General features: G+C 54.5%; 1 protein-coding gene across 1 annotated transcript in view; it reads right to left on the bottom strand.

The window, feature by feature from the left end:
* The window catches only part of POLN (DNA polymerase nu), a 141,651-nt gene that overhangs the window by 12,884 nt on the left and 108,289 nt on the right, over positions 1 to 20,478 (bottom strand). Inside the window, exons 18-20 of the mRNA XM_052641794.1 lie at positions 8,227 to 8,309; positions 4,062 to 4,193; positions 1,581 to 1,691 (exon numbers count right to left, since the gene is read on the bottom strand). Of these exons, the coding sequence (XP_052497754.1) occupies positions 1,581 to 1,691; positions 4,062 to 4,193; positions 8,227 to 8,309 (326 nt within the window). The remainder of the gene's footprint in view (positions 1 to 1,580; positions 1,692 to 4,061; positions 4,194 to 8,226; positions 8,310 to 20,478) is intronic.

Genomic DNA, 20,478 nt, shown 5'->3' with positions numbered 1-20,478 from the left:
GCCGTCCACACCGCGGGGCGTGTGCCCCCCGCACCCAGCAGGTCAGAACTGCGGGTCTCCCTCTGGCCTCTCTGCTCCTCTGGACCTGGCCCCTGGCCAGCTCCTCATCTGGAGGCTCCGCTAGGGAAGGCTCCCTCTCAGACGACCTCGGTCACGGCCAGGTTCATTTCCTTGGAGCCAGCGGACGGAGGTTCCTGCTTCCTGGGGGCCGTGGGCCTCTCCCTGGAGTGCGCTTGACTCCGCCATGGTCAGGGCCTCGGACTCTGGCCCCTAAACCTTCTCTCGAGGGCCCACCTGGTCAGGCCAGGCCCCCCTGGGATGTCCCACCTTGGCCTGGTGAGCTGAGGTCAGCTGACTGAGGACCCTGCAGACTCCCTTTTGCCTCATAACGCGGCTCCCCAGGAGTCCCGGGAGCAGGGTCTCAGCACGCTCATGGGTTCTGACTGCACCGTGTCCCCGCACCGGCCGCAGGACGACGGGGCCGGGACTGAGGCCCTGGGTCATCCCTGCTCCCACAGCCCGCCCGCCATGTGGCCCTTGACCCTCGGCAAGCCTCAGGCTCCCGGTGTGCAGAGGGGGCCAGCCTAGGGGAGCTGCTCATTCTGGTACCCAGCTCACAGTGGGTGTCTCAGCAAGTGGCTCTGCTCCTGGGATGAGACTGAAGCTCAGGTCTCCGTTCCTGGCCTTAAGCCCTTTGAAGTTCCCAGGTTCACAGAGAAACAAGCCTGCAGTCTGCGGGCCGCCCCCCCACCTCAGGGCAGCAGCTGCCCCCGGGGCACAGCGGGGTTGCTGGCCGTGCCCGCTGGTCTCTGCGGCCAGCCCGCTGGCCTCTCCGTGGGGCTCGTGGGGACTCGGGGCCTGGGGACGCTCTGCCCTGGCTGGTTGTTGAGAGGCTTGCTGCCTTAGGAGGAGTGGGCGGGCTGAGAGGAAGTGAGGAGACCGGAGGGAAGCAGGGTTTGGCTGGGGGGCCAGGGCGGAGGTGGGGCAGTGTCCTCTCCGCTGGCCAAGCGAGGCGCGAGGCTGAGCCAGGGCAGCACCGCACCGGCCTCTCCGTGGGCTCGCCCTCCGTCCCCCGCAGCCCACGCCTCCCGCTCCGGGTCTGCCGGGTGCCTCCTACGGCAGACACCCCTCCCGGGCTCCGTCCCGCCTCCAGCTCTGCCTCTGGGCCTGCAGGCCTTGGCTCTCCACCCCTGAGCCCTGGGTTCACAAGTGGGGACGCAGCCAGGCTGCCAGGCTCCCGGGGCCTCCTGAGGAGGGTGCCGGGTGTGTGGACCGTGGTCACGCCCCTGCCCTCCTTCCGCCCGGAAGCCCAGGGGCTCCCAGAGCTGGAGGCCCGCGCACGTGGGCCCTCCGCCCGCCTCCTGCACGGGTCCCTGGAAGGTGCGCTGGGCCCTTCCACACCTGCCAGGGGTGCAGCGAGAGTTTGGGCCAAGAGTTGTGGGACAGGTCTCTGTTTGACTCTAGCGCTGGTGGACCTCCAGGAGCATGCCTGCTGCCTGCAGAGCTGGCCTCGCAGGGGCCGCCCCAACAGTCACCCGTCCGGAGGGGCTGAAAACCCGGGAGGAGAGGGGCTCCGGCACCTTGCACCACGAAGTTCACTGCCTGCCGCTCCGCCTGTGCCCGAAGCTGCGGGTCGTGAGCTTGGATCCTGGGCAGTGGCCTCCTGCGGCCCATGATGGACTCCACGTAGCCTGCGGTCCGGGAGGAAAGCAGGCGGAGGGCAGTGGGGAGCGGGAACGGCGCCCAGGGCCCTGCCCTCTGGCCGCAGCTGCTCCAGCGGAGGTCCAGCCCACCACCCCGCCCCGCCCCGCCGCAGCCAGAGCTCTGCCCAGAGGCCTTCAGTCCGTGTCCAGCGCAAAACACGCTGTTCTGTGTGGACACGGATTCTGTGTCGGGAAGCGGGACAGAGGCGGGGGCCTGGGCTTGCCTAGTGGCAAGCTTCGCACCCTCTCTGACTTCTGTGATGCACTTAGATCTGACGTGGGACAGAAGGGTGATTTTTACACTAAAAGGTGAACAGCCACGTGGGGGACTTGGGTGCAGGAGGAATTCTAGACAGTGGCAGCTGGAACTGGGGAGGAAACATCAATCCTTAGTCTGCTCAGGGAGGGGTTGGGGGTCTGCGTCAGAGACCACATCCCTTACTCCAGGGCCAGGCTCCATGGGCCCCAAGCTTCCGTCCCTGGGATCCTCTTTAGGAAAAAGAACCAAGAAGTGCCCTGTTGGTGGTGCTCCTGACCGGTGAGGACGCTGGCTTTGCTAGGTGTTGGTAAGAACTAAATCCCCAGCTTGATCTTACACGTGTCTGGGGACTGGAAGAACCACTAGTATATGTGGCCATTACAAAAATGACCGTGTCCTGAGCACTGGCTACAGAGCACCTAGTGAAGGCCGCCTCTGCCTCTGTGGTTTCCCAGGGATTTCTGACTGCGTGCCGGGCACCGTGCTTCCTACGCCTGCATTGTCTGGGTGGACTTGCTCACTTGTGGGCCACATCCCAGGGTTGGGGCTCCAGGGAAGCAATGAGCTCCTGGTGTCAGCACGGTGCCTGGCACTGGGTAGGCGTTCAACACACGCATGTGGCATAACTGAGCGTCACTATCTGCTCACATGTGCAACACTGGGTCAGAGGACACCTGTGCTTCGCGCTGGGAAAAGGTACTGGGCAGGCCTGCAGGGCCTCCCTCGGAGGGGACCCTGGCCTCACCAGGCAGCCGGGGGCGGGGCGGGGGTCCCAGCTGGCACCTCCGCGAGCCCCGTGGACTCGGGAAGCGGCTGTCCCCTTGGTCTCCTCCTCTCCCTCTGGAAGTGGGCAACGGGGCCGCCCAGGCGTCTGAGTCGTGGTGAGGACTAGGTCAGTGTGACGGGAGCCCGTCGACACCGGCCCACACCACACGGCACAAGGGCCTGCATCTGACTGTCTACACCCGCGGTGGCTCCGTGGACTGACTCATTAACACTGCTTCTGTCACCGTCTAACCTTTCGTAATCGGTAGCCTTTTGTCTCATCCAGCTGTGGGGGTCACCCTCGGCCCAGGGAGCCTGAGGCCCGTGGGGCACTCCTGGGGGGTGGAGATGGTTTGCCGGCTTCCTGGAGCCCCCAGGAGGCTGCCGCAGCTGAGCACTGACCTGGCCCCGCTCGGGCTGGTCAGACCAGGGGGAGCTGTGCTCGCGGGCTCCCGAGAGAGGGTCAGCAGTGAGCCCCCGAGGCGGGGGTGGGCCCCGGACCTGCTCTGGGGCGCATGCCGAGCCCCGCTCCGCGTCTGTTCCAGGAGCCGCCGCGGCGCCGACCTCCTCCCCCTTTCGTCTGCTCTGCTGCTCTTGGCCACGTGTCTCGGGTGGAGGACTGTCTTTTATGTCCACAGACTTGTCTTCCTTTTTGAAACACTTAAAAAAAATCCCTTCATCTTTAAATGGTGGCCACGTCTCACCGTTTTACAACGGGATACTTATACTGGCATTTATTTCTGAAATGTCTGTCCTTCCCTTGGGACTTTTTAGAGCCCTACACTGGAGACTTCCCCGGTGGCCCAGCGGTTAAGACTCCGTGCTTCCACTGCAGGGGCGAGGGTTGGATCCCTGGTTGGGGAACTAAGATCCCCCGGGCCGTGAGGTGCACCCAAAGAAACAAGTAAGAAAAATAATCTCCAAGGTTATTCAGGGATGCGGTGTCTTTCAAGTAGGCAGATGAACGGATGGCCTCACATGCAGATATGAAGCTGCCTTCCTATTCCACCGTGGTCACAGAACAGCTTCTATTTGATGTCCTCGGAAATCTGTGGCCAGACTGTGGGCAAATTCTGTAGCTAAACCACAGCTTTCCATTTCCAGGTGCGGGACTTGCTCTCTCCGTGAGCCCTCCCACTCAGCATTTCCCACTCATGCCGGGGGGTGAGGCCTTGAGGAGGGCCTGGCTCTGGACCCTCCTCACATGGAGTTTGTGGTCCCACCTCCCCAGTGGGGCGGGAGCTCACCCGGCTCCCAGCAGCCCCCACCCCCCACCAGAGGAGGGCCCGGGAGGAGGGGGCTGCTGCCCACAGCTTTGCTCGCAGCTGGCTCACCTGTCTGCTGACATCGAGCAATGGTTGCTTGGGTGAAGTCCTTTATTTTCTTGTACTTTTGCAGAAAGCTCTCCAAAAACCGGGCAGCTTCCTGAACAGGAACTCCGAGGCAAGCAGCAAGCCGGTCCTTCCCTGTGTGAGCAGAGACTTGGTCAGCAGTCAGCCTAACTCTGACCCCGTGGGGCCCAGGGGCACCAAGCAGTGACCAGCATGTGTGGAAGCGAGTCCACAGAGGCTCCGGAGAGACTTGGGGAGTCAAGGCCTGGTGGGCACCCCTGCCTCTTCTGACCGGTCAGGATGGTGCTGGCTTTTGGCTCCAGGATCTAAGTGCTTGGTGCTGGCCAGTCTGGACTGGGGCCTGGTAAACGCTCATTGATTAGAATGCTGACCAGGGCCTGGCAGGTGATTCAGGGGGTGTGGACCTGATCGCAGCCTGTCTAGAGGGAGGCCTGGCCCAGAACTGGGGAGGCTGGGGAGTGTGGGCGCATAAAGAGGAAGGGAAAGCCCCTGGGCCAGGTCATGAGGGTATGGTGGTGGGGAGCTCCCTTCCAGGGGATTTTTTTTTTTTTAACAAATACATCTGGTCCAGGCTAATATTTGGTTCTTTCAAATCAGTTCTTTGGTGATCTGATGAAGCTTCTTATACCAAGATCTCTGGTCAGGATAGCACCCCAAGTTCCAGGACAGGACCCCAAGTTCAAGAACAGGACCCCACGTTCCAGGACAGGACCCAGAGTTCCAGCACTGCACCCCGAGTTCCAGGACAGCACCCTGAGTTCTAGGGTGACACCCCAAGTTCTAGGACAACACCTGAGTTCTGGGACAGGACCCCGAGTCCCAGGACGGCACCCCGAGTCCTAGGACGGCACCCCGAGTTCTGGGACAGGACCCCGAGTCCCGGGACAGCACCCCGAGTTCCAGGACGGCACCCTGAGTTCCAGGACAGCACCCTGAGTTCCAGGACAGGACCCCGAGTTCCAGGACAGGACCCCGAATCCCAGGATGGCACCCCAAGTTCCGGGATGGCACCCTGAATTGTGGTTGTCTCCAGGTCCCAGGAAACCACTTGTTTGCTTTCCATCAGTGCAGATTTTCTTTTCGTTATTTTATTGTGGGAAAATGCATATAACATAAAGTATGTCATACTGTAAATTAACTGTGAATGTCCTAGAATTTCATCTAAATGGTGTAATCAATTATATACTATAAGTTCTCCTTATAGTGTCTGGATTTCTTTTCTCATTTGGCATAATATTTGAGGCTCATCCACACTGACAGATGGATCAGTAGTTTGTTGGATCTTTAATAACTGAGGTGTAGTTGATGTACTGGAGAAGGCAATGGCACCCCACTCCAGTACTCTTGCCTGGAAAATCCCATGGACAGAGGAGCCTGGTGGGCCGCAGTCCATGGGGTCGCTAAGAGTCGGATACGACTGAGCAACTTCACTTTCATTTTCACTTTCATGCATTGGAGAAGGAAATGGCAACCCACTCCAGCGTTCTTGCCTGGAGAATCCCAGGGGCGGGGGAGCCTGGTGGGCTGCTGTCTATGGGGTCGCACAGAGTCGGGTGCGACTGCAGCGCCTCGGCGGCAGCAGCAGCAGCCAGTGTCCAGCGCTGGCTTCAGGTCTGCAGCGGGGTGACTCGGGTGTACGTCTCTGCTTCTGAGTTGGACCAAGCTGTCCTTCTTCACATTTGTGGTTTCCGGCTGTCCTGGCTTGTAGATGGCCTGTTGTAGGCGCTCTAGGCTCGCCTGTTTCTCTCAGCAGCACAGGGTCAGTTAATTAGGCTCGAGTCAGACTTCAAACTCGGCCCCCCTTGCAGTGGCTGAAGCGGGGCTGTCTGAAGCCGGCCCCTTTGTGCCCAGTCGGGGGGGCAGCCAGAGGTGGGGGCCGAGTTCAAGGTCAGGATGCGGTGCCCTCCTTCCATTCTCCGCTTTCGGAGGTTGCTCCCGCCTCTCCGGACTCGCTGGCTGCCCAGCCTCTGTCCTCTGGCTCTTCACACTGGTGAGGCTCTCGTTTCTGCTGGAGTCTGAGCCACGCCCGGCACTGATGGGGTCTGGCTTCAGGTGGGGAGTGAGATGGCTCACTGTGTCCCTCCTTCCTTCCAAGTGTTGGCCCACCTGCAGTCCTGTGTGCTTTCGGGCACCTTCGGGACCTTCAGGGGGCTGTGTATGGTACTGCACCCTGGCACACTCTGCAGCCAGTGTCTGCGGGAGAGGGTGGCGCAGGGGCCACAGTCTCCTTCCCAGTGTCCAAGGCTGGGAAGGACCCCTCTTCTGTCTGTGGGGCTGTTGACATCCCTAGGCCCCTGTTCCCGAGAGGGGCCAGTGCTGTGGAAGTCTGAGAGAAGCAAAGACGGGCTGAGCCGGAGACCAAAGTCCCGCTCAGTTCTCCAGCCCTGGCACTCGTTCCCCACACCCTTGCTGGGGGTCCGTCCCGCTCTAAGGTCACGGTGCCCCCTGCCCCCAAGTGAGACCCCATTTGGCTCCATGAGGGCTTCCGTCCTTGCACTTCCTGCCCCTTCTTCAGGCACAATTTCCCTCCACACTTTGAGCCAGTCAGTTCCTGCTGTTTCAGCTGTGAAAACGTAGGCCCACCTCCCTGGGGGCACGGGGGCGAGGATGCCCTGGGCGGGAGCATGAGGGGCCCGCACCTCACGGCCCCACATGAACAGCCATCTGGCTTCTCCCGCAGGTGAGTTGCTTCCTGTGCACGCACGTGCGTGTGTCCGTGTGTGTGTGTGTGTGTGTGTGTGTGTGAGATGAAACTAGCTTTAGGAGCAACTTCATTCCGTCTTCCCCAGCACTCTCTGCCCCACGCAGAACTGGAACCATTCTCCCCCTGCTTCAGCCCCAGGGCCTTGTGAGAGCCTGGCGTGCGTCCTGGGACGCTGGCCTGCCCGGCCCGGGTCAATGGGCCCTGTGGGCACCGGCAGCTGCGCTGGACAAGTCTGGTGGCTCAGTGTGCCCCACGGGCCGGTTCGTGTGGCTCATCTGACAAAGGGCAGCCCTGCGGAGCGGCAGCCCCGGAGCCCTGTGTGGAGCTGGCACGCAGCACCCCCCGAGACTGGGTGTGGGGGCGAGCTTCAGAGGCGGCAACAGCTGCAGGAGAATCGAGTTCGAGCCGGCTCTGCGGGTGGCGGGAGCTCAGAGCAGGAAGGGAGGCCCAGGGGCTGCTTCCAGGCGGAGGCGCCTGTGGGCTGGGGCTGGGGTGGTGGGCGGGCAGCGGAGTCCAGGGGGCCTCGGGGAGCAGTGAGCCCATCCCTGACCTCCTGGCCAAGGCCCCAGGCAGCAGACACTCCCATTTCTGGGGACAGCCCTTCGCTGAGCTTTGGGGAGAGGGGCGGGGGGGGGCCCTTGGGGACAGGGAGGGGACAGCATCTCACTCGTCCCTGTCCTGCTCTCTCTGTGGCCTCCTGCTGTCATCGTCACGGTGATCACGGCCATGAAACCCGGCCTTGCCCTGTGCCCTCCATGCCCAGAGCGGCCACTTTCAGACCCACCGTGGTGGGGTGAAAACGCAGCATCACAGCCCGGGAGCCGGGCCTGGGCGCCCAGGACGCCTCGCGCCTCCTGCGAGGCAGATGCAGCCAGCTGGCAGCCTGGACGAAGGCACTGGGGACCGCAGACGCGGAGGCCTGGGGTGGGAACCCCATCACTGGGAGGGCTGAGAGCAGCCAAATCACCCTCTTCCCCTTGACAGCTCCTGCTCACTGCGTGTTTACAGCGCAGAGCTCCGCTCATGTTTACAGCGCAGAGCTCCGCTCCTCCACAGGAGATCACACAGCGGCCTCTCCAGAAGGAGCCGGACTGAGTCTAGGGGAGCCCCCAGCGCGCACACAGCTCCTTACTGGGAAGGGCCAGGGTGGAGTCTCCTGGAAGCCAGGCTGTGCCTGGGGGCGGGCCTGGGGAAGCCCTCGCTTCTGCACGCCCTCCCGCTCCCCCTGCACGGGCTGTGGAGATGGAGGGTTAAGGGGGTGAGCAGCCTGCCTGCACCCGGCGCCCACCAAGCCATCAACACGCACGTGAACGGGGCCTGGGGAGCCGCTGAACGAGCTCCAGGGCCCGGGTGCCTCCCCATGGCTCCGCCACATTTCAACGCAGGCGCCCCCGCCCCGTCTGGCCTCCCGGTGACGCAGGCCTCCCGCCCAGCCGCAGCTACCTGCTCCGTAGACCACCGCGTACACGACCTTCTTGGTCTGCTCCCTGTCTGCGTGCGTCACGCGCTCTGGGGAGATGTCCTTCCTGCGTAGGAGGACGGTGTGTGGTCAGGCGGGCTGGGGCCTCCTCTGCAGAGGTCCTCCAGGGTCCGACTGCATGGCCACCCCTCACCCTGAGGACCTTCCCAGGGGAGACGGTCAGCGTCTGCAGCATCCGTGTTAGCCGGGGCCTCCCGACAGATGTGAGCCAGCCAGGTTCTGGGGCATCCACACCCCAAACCAGGCAGCGGTTCCAGCACCTGAGCGCCAGCCTGCTGGGAGAAAGGCCTGGGCTGGGTCCTGCTGCTGGGGGCAGCAAGGGGGTGGCGTCTGGACCCTCCACGGGACTGGACAGGCCGTCTGCACCCTGCCCCCCCGAGGGAGAGGCTGGGGCGTGAGCCCATTGTGGGTGCCCAGACAGCAGCAGCAGCAGCAGCCCCACGTCTGACCGTGCGTGCTCACGCGATCTCCTAAGGTTAAAGCTGAGCCTGGGAAGCAGAGGGGCAGGCGGGCACCCAGGCCCCTTCCCCCTGCCAGGCCCTCCTCGCCCAGCTGTGCGCGTGCCCTCCATCTCCCTGACGGAGTGGGCCCGTCAGGTGGGCAGAGACAGAGACAGGAAGGGGGAAGGCAGAGCGGCCGCGCAGAGGCGCCGGTCCTGCCTGGGGGCCTCCTGCACAGCCTGCCTTCTCTGCGGCCGCCGTGACGCTCAGGGCCTGCTCAGGGCTCCGGGTGGGGCGTGGGGGCTGCCCCGGCCTGCACGTGGCTTCCAGCTGTCCTCGCAGGCCGAGGCTCTGAGGGTCCAATTTCCTGAAGACCCTCGCCCCCAGCTTCTCCTCCCACCCCTGAGCTGTGGGCTCTGTTGTTGGCCACCCCCCTGCCCTGCGCTGTTGCTGGTCTCTGATGTTTCCTGGCAAGGCCGCCCCTTTCTGCCTGGAGAGGGTTCCGAGCTGGGGAATCAACGCTGAGTCTGCGCTTCCGGCCACCCCCGGCCGAGTCGGGACAGACAAACACGGCTCTGTGTGCTGTGTGCTCTCGCTCTTCGGAGCCAGGGACGGGGCCCACCCCGGGCGGGGGCTGCCACGTCGCAGGTGCGCTGTGGGCCTCGCGAGAAGACCACAAAGTGCTCCTAACTGTTTCAGTCTTTTTTTCCTGACTCAGCACTGGCTTGATTGCTGCCCGCGGCTGGCGGTGTCCCAGCGTTCTGACAAAGTCGAGTCTGACGGTGCGTGCTTGCGTTTCGCATGCTTCTGGCGGCAGGTGGGCCCTCGGAGCTGCCTGCCTCACCATTTTCAGTGATGTCCCAGGGTCCGTCTGTTTCACCACCTGATTTCCAAGTTCCAACGCATTTTCCTTTTCCTTCTGTGTGAAGCGGTTTCGCCCACTTTTTAAAACTCTGCCCTTGACCTTGGTATTGTCAGCAGCTGTCTTTAGAGGAGGGGCTTAAGACCAAAATGCACCGAAGCTCAGAGCAGATGTGTGCCAGCCCCTGTGTCCAGCCACCCTTGGGCCTCACCCACCTCCCTTTATTTTGGAAATCCACAGGCGCTCCAAACCCGATCAGGAAGGACGCTGCTGAAAACCTTACCTAAGACCCGCTTCCCCATCAACTGCCCAGGGCCCGGGCCCAACAAACCCGTCTGGTGACCCTGCAGAGAGAGGCCAAGGCAGGCGTTTTGGAGCAGGCGCCCCCCAATCAAACCATACTAGGGACCCCCCTCAGTTCTATCCAGAGCTGGGAAGTTGTCTGAGGAAGCAGCATGGAACTCTCCCAGGACTTGCTTCTGCCGAGTCAGGATGTGATAGAATCCAGACACACAACCAATAAAAGCAGTGGTGTGTGGCGAGCATCACTTTCTGATAACAGAACACACCTTCTTCTGCAGCACGCACGGCACACACACACAAACCCATCAAGCACACAACAAACCTCAAAAGGCTGTGCACAGGAGGAACATTAAAACAACACCCAGATCACAGTGCAAGGCAACTAGAAATCGCACACAAAAACAAAGTCCCCAAAAGCCTGTTTTGCCTAGAAATAAAACAAAATACACTTCTATCGGCAACTTTTGGTTGAAGAGAAATATAAACAGAAATCAAATAGTTTCTAATGAAGACAGCACACGTCAGAACCAATGAATCACACTAAAAGTGAGGAAACTGCACAGCCTTAAATGCCTCTATGAGGACAAATGAGAATAAAAGTACACGAATTAAATGAAGGCAAGAAAAAAACAAATCGCAAAGAATACACAGGAGTGAAACAATAAAGTTAGACTGAAGATGGGAGCAGAAATAAAGCAGAGAACAGCAAGACGACTCACTAGTAAATAAAAACCCTGGTTCTTATACAAAACAAGCCACTAGCGAGTTTAATCAAAAGGGCAAACACAGACACACAGAATAAGAAGCAAAGGACGAAAGCCGCAGCGGGCGTGCCGGAAGTTTACAGCCGCTTAGAGATTATTCTGCACAATGTTACGCGAGTAAGTGGCCAAACCCGGGCCAAGTGGACAAGTTCTGAAGAAAACACAGTCAGAAAAACTGACTCTTGTAGAGAGAAAGTTAAACAGACCAATGTCTGTGGAAGAAGTAGAGAAAATTATTAAGGAACTGTCCCACAAAGCACCAGGCTTAGGTGGTTCTGAGGGGAATTCTACAAAGCTTCAGACTAGAGTCCTCACACCATACACACCATTTCAGAGAAAATGAACAAAAATGTCCAAATAAAGTTTCGTTATACCAAAGCATGACAAAGTTATACCAAAACATGAGAAAGAGCGCATAAAAAAGGCAACTGATAGACTAATATTGCCTAGGAATATTGACTGATATAAGAAGCTTAACTAGAATATTTGCAAACAGAGTCCAACACTACATTGAAAAAATAGCACCTCAAGGCCAAGCGGAATTTACACCAGGAAAGCAGCGTTAGGAAGGCTATTAATACAATTCACTGCTCGAACAGGACTAAGGAGGAATCACGTGATCACCTGTACAGCTGCTGAAAGAACCCCTGTGACAAAATCCAGCTCCAGCCCAGCCCGACCCTACTCTGAATAAAAACTCTTGAGAAAACAGGAGTGGCTGCATATTTCCTTAAACTCAAAAAGCAAGGCTCTTAAAGCCAGCTTCCTATCAAGGGAACCCCAGGCAAGTCGCCCGCGGCCTGCACCGCCTCTCCACACGGTGCTGGAAGCATAGCTGAGCCTGAGGAACACAGGTCAGAACATTGTGGGTCCACAGAGACATAGATACCTTTTCCAATAAATAGACTGAAAAAATTTTTTGAGATGTAAAACAATTTGAAGAAACTTGGAGATGAACTTTACAGTCTGAATACTGAAAAAATTAAGAAAAGATTCGGTGCATCATGAATACACAAAATATAAGATGCAAATTTATTTTGTCATTTACTACCATAAACTGTACCCAAATCTGTAACAAAATGTTAAAGTTTACCAAAACTGAAGCACACACACACACACAGAGCAGGCATGGCGCCATCGGCAGCGGGGAGGAACGCAGACAGACATGCAGCCGCGGTGTGGAGCCGTCCCTGGCGTGGAACCGTCCCTGCACACTGCGGAGCAGCTGTGCCGGCTTCGACGTCGCCTCCTATTGATACCATGCTGAGCTCGGGTGTTCTGAGGATCCACTTACAAGTGCCCTGGGATGCCTGTCATTTCTGAGTGAGCAGTGTGTCTCTCCAGTAAACTGATACTTGTAGTAAGAGGTGATCTCTTATGTTTGCATGTATTTTCCATCGTGCTTAGAGCAACACCGTGAACCTTCAATCACACCATACCCCGTGCCACTAGTGATGCTGGAAGAGCTCCCTAGAGGCAGAAAAAAATTATGACGTTCTGAGAAAAAGTTGAATTGTGTGATGCGTACAGTCGATTGAGGTGTGCGGCTGTGGCTGCTGCAGTTTCAAGGTAAACGAAGCCAGCATAACGATCATTGTAAAAAAAGAAAAGGAAATTCGTGAAGCTGCTGCTGCAGGCTATACAGGGAAGCCTGGCGTGCTGCAGTCCATAGGGTCACAAAGAGTCGGACAAGACTAAGAGACTGAACTGAACTGACGCCTGCAGGCACAGAAACCTTGGCTCCTTTGCAAAAGAGCCTCTTATCTTGTATTGAAAATGTCTCTATGGGACCTCCCTGGTGGTCCAGTGGTGAGAATCCTCCTGCCAAGGCAGAAGACACGGGTTTGATCTCTGGTCAGGGAAGATACCACATGCCTCGGGGCAACTAAGCCCACCTGCCACAACTACTGAGGCCAAGCTCTAGAGCCCAAGCTCTGAAACAAGACAAGCCGCGGCAAGTAGAGAAAGCCCACGTGCAACAACCAAGACCCAGTGCAGCCAGAAATAAATAAAAAAAAAGAAAATGCAGCTTTTATGTGGGTACAGGATAGATATAGACTCGAATATGATTTGAGAAAAAGCGAAGTCATCACATGACAACCTAAAGCAAGAAGAAGGTGAAGGATCTAAACTGGGAAAATTTAATGCCAGAAAAGGATGGTTTGATAATTTTAGTGAAAGGACTGGCTTAAAAAATGTAAAGACAGGAGAAGCAGCTTCTGCTGATCACAGGGCAGCAGATGAGGGCCAGAAGCTGTTAAGAAAATCACGGGGAAGGAAGAATGTCTGCCTGAACAGGTTTTTAATGCAGATGAAAGTGTCCTATTCTGGGGAAAAAAAAATCCCACAAAAGGCTTTTATCAGAAAGGAAGAGAAGCGGGAGCAGGACTGAAGGCAGGAAGGGAGGGGTGACTCCCATTCTGCATGAGATCTGTCAGGCTAATGGTCAGAACTGCCCCCATCTATCAAGCTGCTGACCCCCAGCCTTGAAGGGAGAAGATGGGCACAGCTACTAGTCTTTAGACGGCGTGCCAAACCAGACCCCTTCTCCCACACTGGTTCCATCAACGCTTTGTTCCTGAGGTCAGGAGACATCTTGCCAGTAAGGGGCTGCCCTGTAAAGTTCTTCTGATAGTGGGCAATGGCGCTGGCCACCCAGGACTCATGGATTCAGCTCCGCGGGTGTCAAAGCGGCCTACTTGCCCCCAGATAGGACGTCTCTATCTGGCCTCCCCAGGGGGGCCATAAGGACCTTTAAAGCGCATCGTACATGGTGCTGTATGGAAAGGACTGCCAATGCCACGGAAGGGAACCCTGGTAGAGGGAGCATCACGGCAGCCTGGAAGGATCACACCATTGAAAACTCCACCATTGTTACAGATAAATCGTGAAAGCCATCAAGCCCCAAACAGTGAATTGCTGCTGGAGAAAACTGTGCCCAGACGTTGGGTATGACTCCATAGGCTTTACCGTGGAGCCAACCCAGGAAATCATGAAAGAAATGATGGGCTGGAAAAATAGGTCAAGGGTGAGGGGTCTCAAGACACGGGTCCTGGAGAACTTCAAGAGTTAACAGACCCCCACACCAGAGAAATTCACAGAAGATTTGATGGAAATGAGAACTTCCCAACCAGTGCCAGACAAAGAGGAAGCCATGGAGGAAGCCACGCCAGGAGGACTCCAATATTCAAGACTGGCTTTGACTTCTTCTAAGACGTGGATCCCTCTATGCCGAGGCGCTGGAGACAGAGCACATGTTGGAAGAAGGAGCGGTGGGTGCCTTCAGAGAAAGAGAGAAGCAAAGAAGTCGAGCCGGGCGGGAATTTCGGTGCATTTCTGAAACACTGCACTGGGTGTGCCTGTCTCCTGCCTCCCCCGCCCATCCCTGCCCCCAAGACAGCGGGACCAAACTTCCTGCCGCTCGGCTCACCCAGCGTGAGGGTGGCGAGGAGGAAGGCCCTGTGGCGATCCGCCTCCGCTCTCCGGACAGTGAGTCGCCACCATTCGCAGTTAGTCCACTTGTCTGCTCTGCGCCCCCCGCCCCCCCGTTATGCTTTTAACACCTCTAGAGATTATGCTAATAACATACCTTTTTTTTCCTGGACGCACCTCCTGTCTTACAGGATCTTACTTCCCTAGCCAGGGATGAAACCTGTGGCCCCTGCACCGGAAGCACGGAGTCTTAACCACTGGGCCCCTGGGGAAGCTCTCTGATGTTCCCTTATGTCATTCCTGATATTTGTAATTTGTGGATTTCCTCTTTTTTTCTCTTTATCAGTCTAAGAACTTCAATCTTATTCGTTTTTTCAGATATCCTTTCAGCTTCCTCGATCTTCTCTACTGTTTTTCTCTTTCTGTTACGTTGGTTTCTGCTCCTCCTATCTTCCTTCTACTTACTTAGGATTTAAGTCACTCTTATTTTTATGGCATCCTAAGGTGAAAGCTTGGAAGCTTTGAGAGTTTATTTTAGACTTTTCTTATTTTCTATTTTTAAGCATTTAATGTCATAAATTCCTAAGTGCTTCCAGAGCTGCCTCCCAAATTTCTGACATGTGTTTTCATTTTCATTTAGCACAAAATATTTTCTAATTTCCCTTCTGACTTTTTTCTTTGACCTGTGAGGAAATCAACCCTGAATATTCATTGGAAGGACTGATGCTGAAGCTGAAGCTCCAATACTCTGGCCACCTGATGCTAAGGGCTGACTCATTGGAAAAGACCCTGATGCTGGGAAAGATTGAAGGCAGGGGGAGAAGGGGACGACAGAGGATGAGATGGTTGGATGGCATCACCGACTCAGCGGACATGAGTTTGAGCAAGCTCAGGGAGATAGTGTAGGACAGGGAGGCCTGGCGTGCAGCCATCCGCGGGGTCACAGAGTCAGACAGGACTGAGTGGCTGAACAACAACAAATGAGTTATTTAGAAATATCATCTTTATTTGCAAATATCTGGGGATTTTCTGTACATATTTTTGTTCTTCAGTTCAAATTTAACTTCACTGGGTTAGGGAATACAGTCTCTATGACTTCAGTCCTTTTAAATTTCTTAAGACGTGTACTGTGGCCAAACATATGGTCCATCTTGATCAATGATTTATTGTGCACATAAAATGAAGTATATTCTGCAGCGGTCACTCACATTATTCAAGTCTTCCATATACTTTCTGCCTTTCCTTGCACTTGTTATTAATTATTGAGAAAGTATTGCTGAAATCTCCAGCTGTTCCTGCGGATCTGTGGATTTTTCATTTCATTTCTATGAGGTTTGCTTCACGTATTCCAAATTTCTCCGATTCGATGCACCCTACAGAGAATGGTTACGTTTTCTTGATGAATTGGCCCTTTTATTTAATGTCCCTCATAATAATCCTTGTCCTGAAATCCAACTGCCTGGGACTAACACAGCTTTTCAGACATGAGGCTGCTAAGTCTCGATCTCCTGGTTTGTAGTCTATGCCTCATCCACTGAACCGAGCGCTGTCTCCGTTACCAGTGCCCAGTTTGGGGAGAGTCTGGGGCCTCTTGAACAGCACGATTCTCTGGCTCCATAGCTTGTGCCTGGACACAACAGCAGAGAACAAGGCAGCCTGTACTCTTTGGGACTTCATACCAGGAAAAAGTACACATTTCTCACTAACTGCATTTTCCTGTCGCAGTGACCACTAGTAACTAGGCACAGAGCAGATGACCTGTAAACTAGCACACCTGGGGCCTGAAAGAACCTTGGAGAGGGCTTGCGTATGCATTAGCTTCCTGTGGCTGCTGCAACAAACTGCCACAAGTTTTGTGACTTAAAGAGAATGATATTTATTCCCTCCCAGTCCTGGGGGTCAGAAGCCTGAGCTCAGTACCACTGGGCAAAATCAAGGAGTCGGCAGGGCCCACTCCTGCCAGTGCTCTGGGGGACAGTCTGCCCCTGTGTCTTCCAGCCTGCAGTCACATCACTGCAGCCTCCGTCCCGTGGTCCCAGGGCCTCCCCCCCTCAGTCTGTGTCAAGTCTCCCTCATCTCACTCTCACAAGGGCCCTGTGACAGTCCTGCCTTCATCAGAGGGCAGAGAGAATAAAATCACAGTCACAGAAAACTAACCAAACTGACTACGTGGACCACAGCCTTGTCTAACTCAGTGAAATTATGAGGCGTGCCGTGTGGGGCCACCCTAGATGGACGGGTTACGGTGGGGAGTTCTGACAAACGTGGGCCACTGGAGAAGGGAATGGAAAGCCACTTCAGCATTCCTGCCTTGAGAACCCCATGGACAGCATGAAAAGGCAAAAATGATATGACACTGAAAGATGGACTCCCCAGGTCGGTAGGTGCCCAATATGCCACTGGAGAAGAGTGGAGAAATAGCTCCAGAAAGAATGAAAGAACGGAGCCAGAGTGGAAACAATGGCCAGCTGCGGATGTGACTGGTGATGGAAGTAAAGTCCGATGCTGTAAAGAGCAATGTTGCATAGGAACCTGGAATGTTAGGTCCATGAATCAAGGTAAATTGGAAGTGGTCAAACAGGAGATGGCAAGAGTGAACATCGACATTTTAGGAATTAGTGAACTAAATTGGACTGGAATGGGCGAATTTAACTCAGATGACCATTATATCTACTACTGTGGGCAGGAATCCCTCAGAAGAAATGGAGTAGCCCTCACAGTCAACAAGAGTCTGAAATGCAGTACTTGGGTGCATCCTCAAAAACGACAGAGAGATCTCCGTTGGCTTCCAAGGCAAACTATTCAGTATCACAGTGATCCAAGTCTATGCCCCAACCACTAACGCCGAGGAAGCTGAAGTTGAACGGTTCTATGAGGTCCTACAAGGCCTTCTAGAACTAACACCAAAAAGAGATGTCGTTGTCATCACAGGGGACTGGAATGCAGAAGCAGGAAGTCACGAGATACCTGGAGTAACAGGCAGGTTCGGCCTTGGAGTACAAAATGAAGCAGGGCAAAGGCTCACAGAGTTTTGCCAAGAGAACATACTGGTCATAGCAAAAACCCTCTTTCAACAACACAAGAGATGACTCCACACATGGACATCACCAGATAGTCAATACCAAAATCAGATTGATTATATTCTTTACAGCGGAAGATGGAGAAGCTCTACAGAGTCAGCAAAAACAAGACCAGGAGCTGACTGTGGCTCTGATCATGAACTCCTTATTGTCAAATTCAGACTTAAGTTGAAGAAAGTAGGGAAAACCACTAGACTATTCAAAATGAAAGTGAAAGTTGGTCAGTCATGTCTGACTCTTTGTGACCCCATGGATTCTCCAGGCCAGAATACTGGAGTGGGTAGCCGTTCCCTTCTCCAGCAGATCTTCCCAACCCAGGGGTTGAACTCAGGTCTCCCACATTGCAGGCAGATTCTTTACCAGCTGAGTCACAAGGGAAGCCCAAGTATACTGAAGTGGGTAGCCTATCCCTTCTCCAGCGGGTCTTCCTGACCCAGGAATCTCCTGATCCAGGTTCTCCTGCATTGCAGGTAGATTCTTTACCAACTGAGCTATGAGGGAAGCCCCCAGACCATTCAGGTATGACCTAAATCAAATCCCTCATGATTATACAGTGGAAATGACAGACAGATTCAAGGGATTAGATCTGATAGAGTGCCTGAAGAACTATGGATGGAGGTTTGTGTCATTGTACAGGAGGCAGTGATCAAGACCATCCCCAAGAAAAAGAAATGCAAAAGGGCAAAATGGTTGTCTGAGGAGGCCTTACGAATAGCTGGGAAAAGAAGAGAAGTGAAAGGCAAAGGAGAAAAAGAAAGATATACCCATCTGAATGCAGAGTTCCAAAGAATAGCAAGGAGAGATAAGAAAGCCTTCCTCAGTGATCAGTGCAAAGAAATAGAGGAAAACAATAGAAGGGAAAGACTAGAGATCTCTTCAAGAAAATTAGAGACACCAAGGGAACATTTCATGCAAAAGTGAAAGTGAAAGTCACTCAGTAGCGCCCGACTCTGTGACCGCAAGGACCGTACAGTCCATGGGACTCTCCAGGCCAGAGCACTGGAGTGGGGAGCCTTCCCTCCTCCAGGAGATCTTCCCAACCCAGGGGTCAAACCCAGGTCTCCCTCACTGCAGGCGGATTCTTTACCAGCTGAGCCACCAGGGAAGCCCAAGGAAACTGGAGCGGGTAGCCTATCCCTTCTCCAGCGGATCTTCCCGACCCAGGAATCAAACCGGGGTCTCCTGCATTGTAGGCGGATTCTTTACCAGCTGAGCTATCAGGGAAGCAGATGGGCAAAATAAAGGACAGAAACAGTATGGACCTAACAGAAGCAGGAGATATTAAGAAGAGGTAGCAAGAATACACAGAAGAACTGTACACAAAAGATCTTCACGACCCAGATAACCACGATGGTGTGATCACTCACCTCGAGCCAGACGTCCTGGAATGTGAAGTCAAGTGGGCCTTAGGAAGCACCACTATGAACAAAGCTAGTGGAGGTGATGGAATTCCAGCTGAGCTATTTCAAGTCCTAAAAGATGATGCTGCGAAAGTGCTGTGCTCAATATGCCAGCAAATTTGGAAAACTCACCAGTGACCACAGGACTGGAAAAGACCAGTTTTCATTCCAGTCTCAAAGAAAGGCAATGCCAAAGAATGTTCAAGCTACTGCACAATTGCACTCATCTCACATGCTAGTAAAGTAATGCTCAAAATTCTCCAAGCCAGGCTTCAACAGTATGTGCACTAAGAACTTTCAGATGTTCAAGCTGGATTTAGAAAAGCCAGAGGAACCAGAGGTCAAACTGTCAACATCCGCTGGATCACAGGAAAAGCAGGAGAGCCCAGAGAGACATTTAGTTCTGCTTTATCGGCTACACCAAAGCCTTTGGGTCACAACAAACTGGAAAATTCTTCAAGAACGGGAACACCAGACCACCTTACCTGACTCCTGAGAAATCTGTATGCAGGTCAAGAAGCAACAGTTAGAACTGGATATGGAACAACAGACTGGTTCCAAATTCGGAAAGGGGTATGTCAGGGCTTTACATCGTCACCGTGCTTATTTAACTTCTATGCAGAGTACATCATGTGAAATGCTGGGCTGGATGAAGCACCAGCTGGAATCAAGATTGCTGGGAGAAATATCAATAATGTTTCTCAGATATGCAGATGACATCACCCTTACAGCCAAAAGTGAAGAGGAACTAAAGAGCCTCTTAATGAAAGTGAAAGAGCAGAGTGAAAAAGTTGGCTTAAAACTTAACATTCAAAAAACAAAGATCACAGCCTCTGGTGACATCACTTCATGGCAAATATATGGGGAAACAATGGAAACACTGACAGATTTTATTTTCTGGGGCTCCAAAATCACTGCAGATGGTGACTGCAGCCATGAAATTAAAAGATATTGGAAGAAAAGCTCCTTGGAAGAAAAGCTATGATCAAGCTAGACAGCATATTAAAAAGCAGAGACATTACTTTGCTGATAAACGTCTGTCCAGTCAAAGCTTTTGACTGTAGTAGCTTTTTCCAGTAGTTACATATGGATATGAGAGTTGGATCATAAAGAAAGCTGAATGCCGAAAAATTGATGCTTTTGAACTGTGGTGTTGGAGAAAACTCTTGAGAGTCCCTAGGACTGCAAGGAGATCCAACCAGTCAATCCTAAAGGAAATCAGTGCTGAATATTCATTGGAAGGACTGATGCTGAAGCTGAAGCTCCAATACTTTGGCCACCTGATGTGAAGAACTGACTCACTGGAAAAGATCCTGATGCTGGGGAAGATTGAAGGCAGGAGGAGAAGGGGACGACAGAGGATGAGATGGTTGGATGGCATCACCGACTCAATGCACATGAGTTTGAGTAAAGTCCGGGAGTTAGTGATGGACAGGGAAGCCTGGCGTGTTGCAGTCCACGGGGTCACAAAGAGTCGGACACGGCTGAGCGACTGAACTGAGCTACGATGGCAGGCAGGCCCAGGCAGTAATCCAGGGTAATCTCAAGATGGCTGACATAACCATGCAGCAGAGATCTTTTCTGCATAAGGAACCGGCACTGGTCCCAGGCCTTAGGACGTGCATCTGTTTTGGGGGCCACCATTCAGCTCAGCACAGCACGTGAAGAACAAAACACTCAAAATGTTTATACAATGAGACCCAGATTTTGAAAACGAAAACAAAGGCGTGGGCATCAAGAGCACAGAAGTGTGTGTATGAGAGAGACTGCGGCAGAGAGGAAGGACGGACAGGAAGGGGATGCTGGCAGGAAGACCAGGGCTTGGATGCGGGGTGAGGAGCAAAGTGCACCTCAGCCTTGGCCGAGGATGCAGTCCCCGTGGTGGTCCAGAAGGCAGGAGCACGAGAGCTCAGAGGCTCCCCAGTTCAGGGAAG

The sequence above is a fragment of the Budorcas taxicolor genome, chromosome 6 (assembly GCF_023091745.1).
Source record: "Budorcas taxicolor isolate Tak-1 chromosome 6, Takin1.1, whole genome shotgun sequence".
Taxonomy (NCBI): Eukaryota; Metazoa; Chordata; class Mammalia; order Artiodactyla; family Bovidae; genus Budorcas; species Budorcas taxicolor.
Note: the sequence above shows the minus strand (reverse complement) of the source record. Positions and strands in the feature narration are given on the sequence as shown.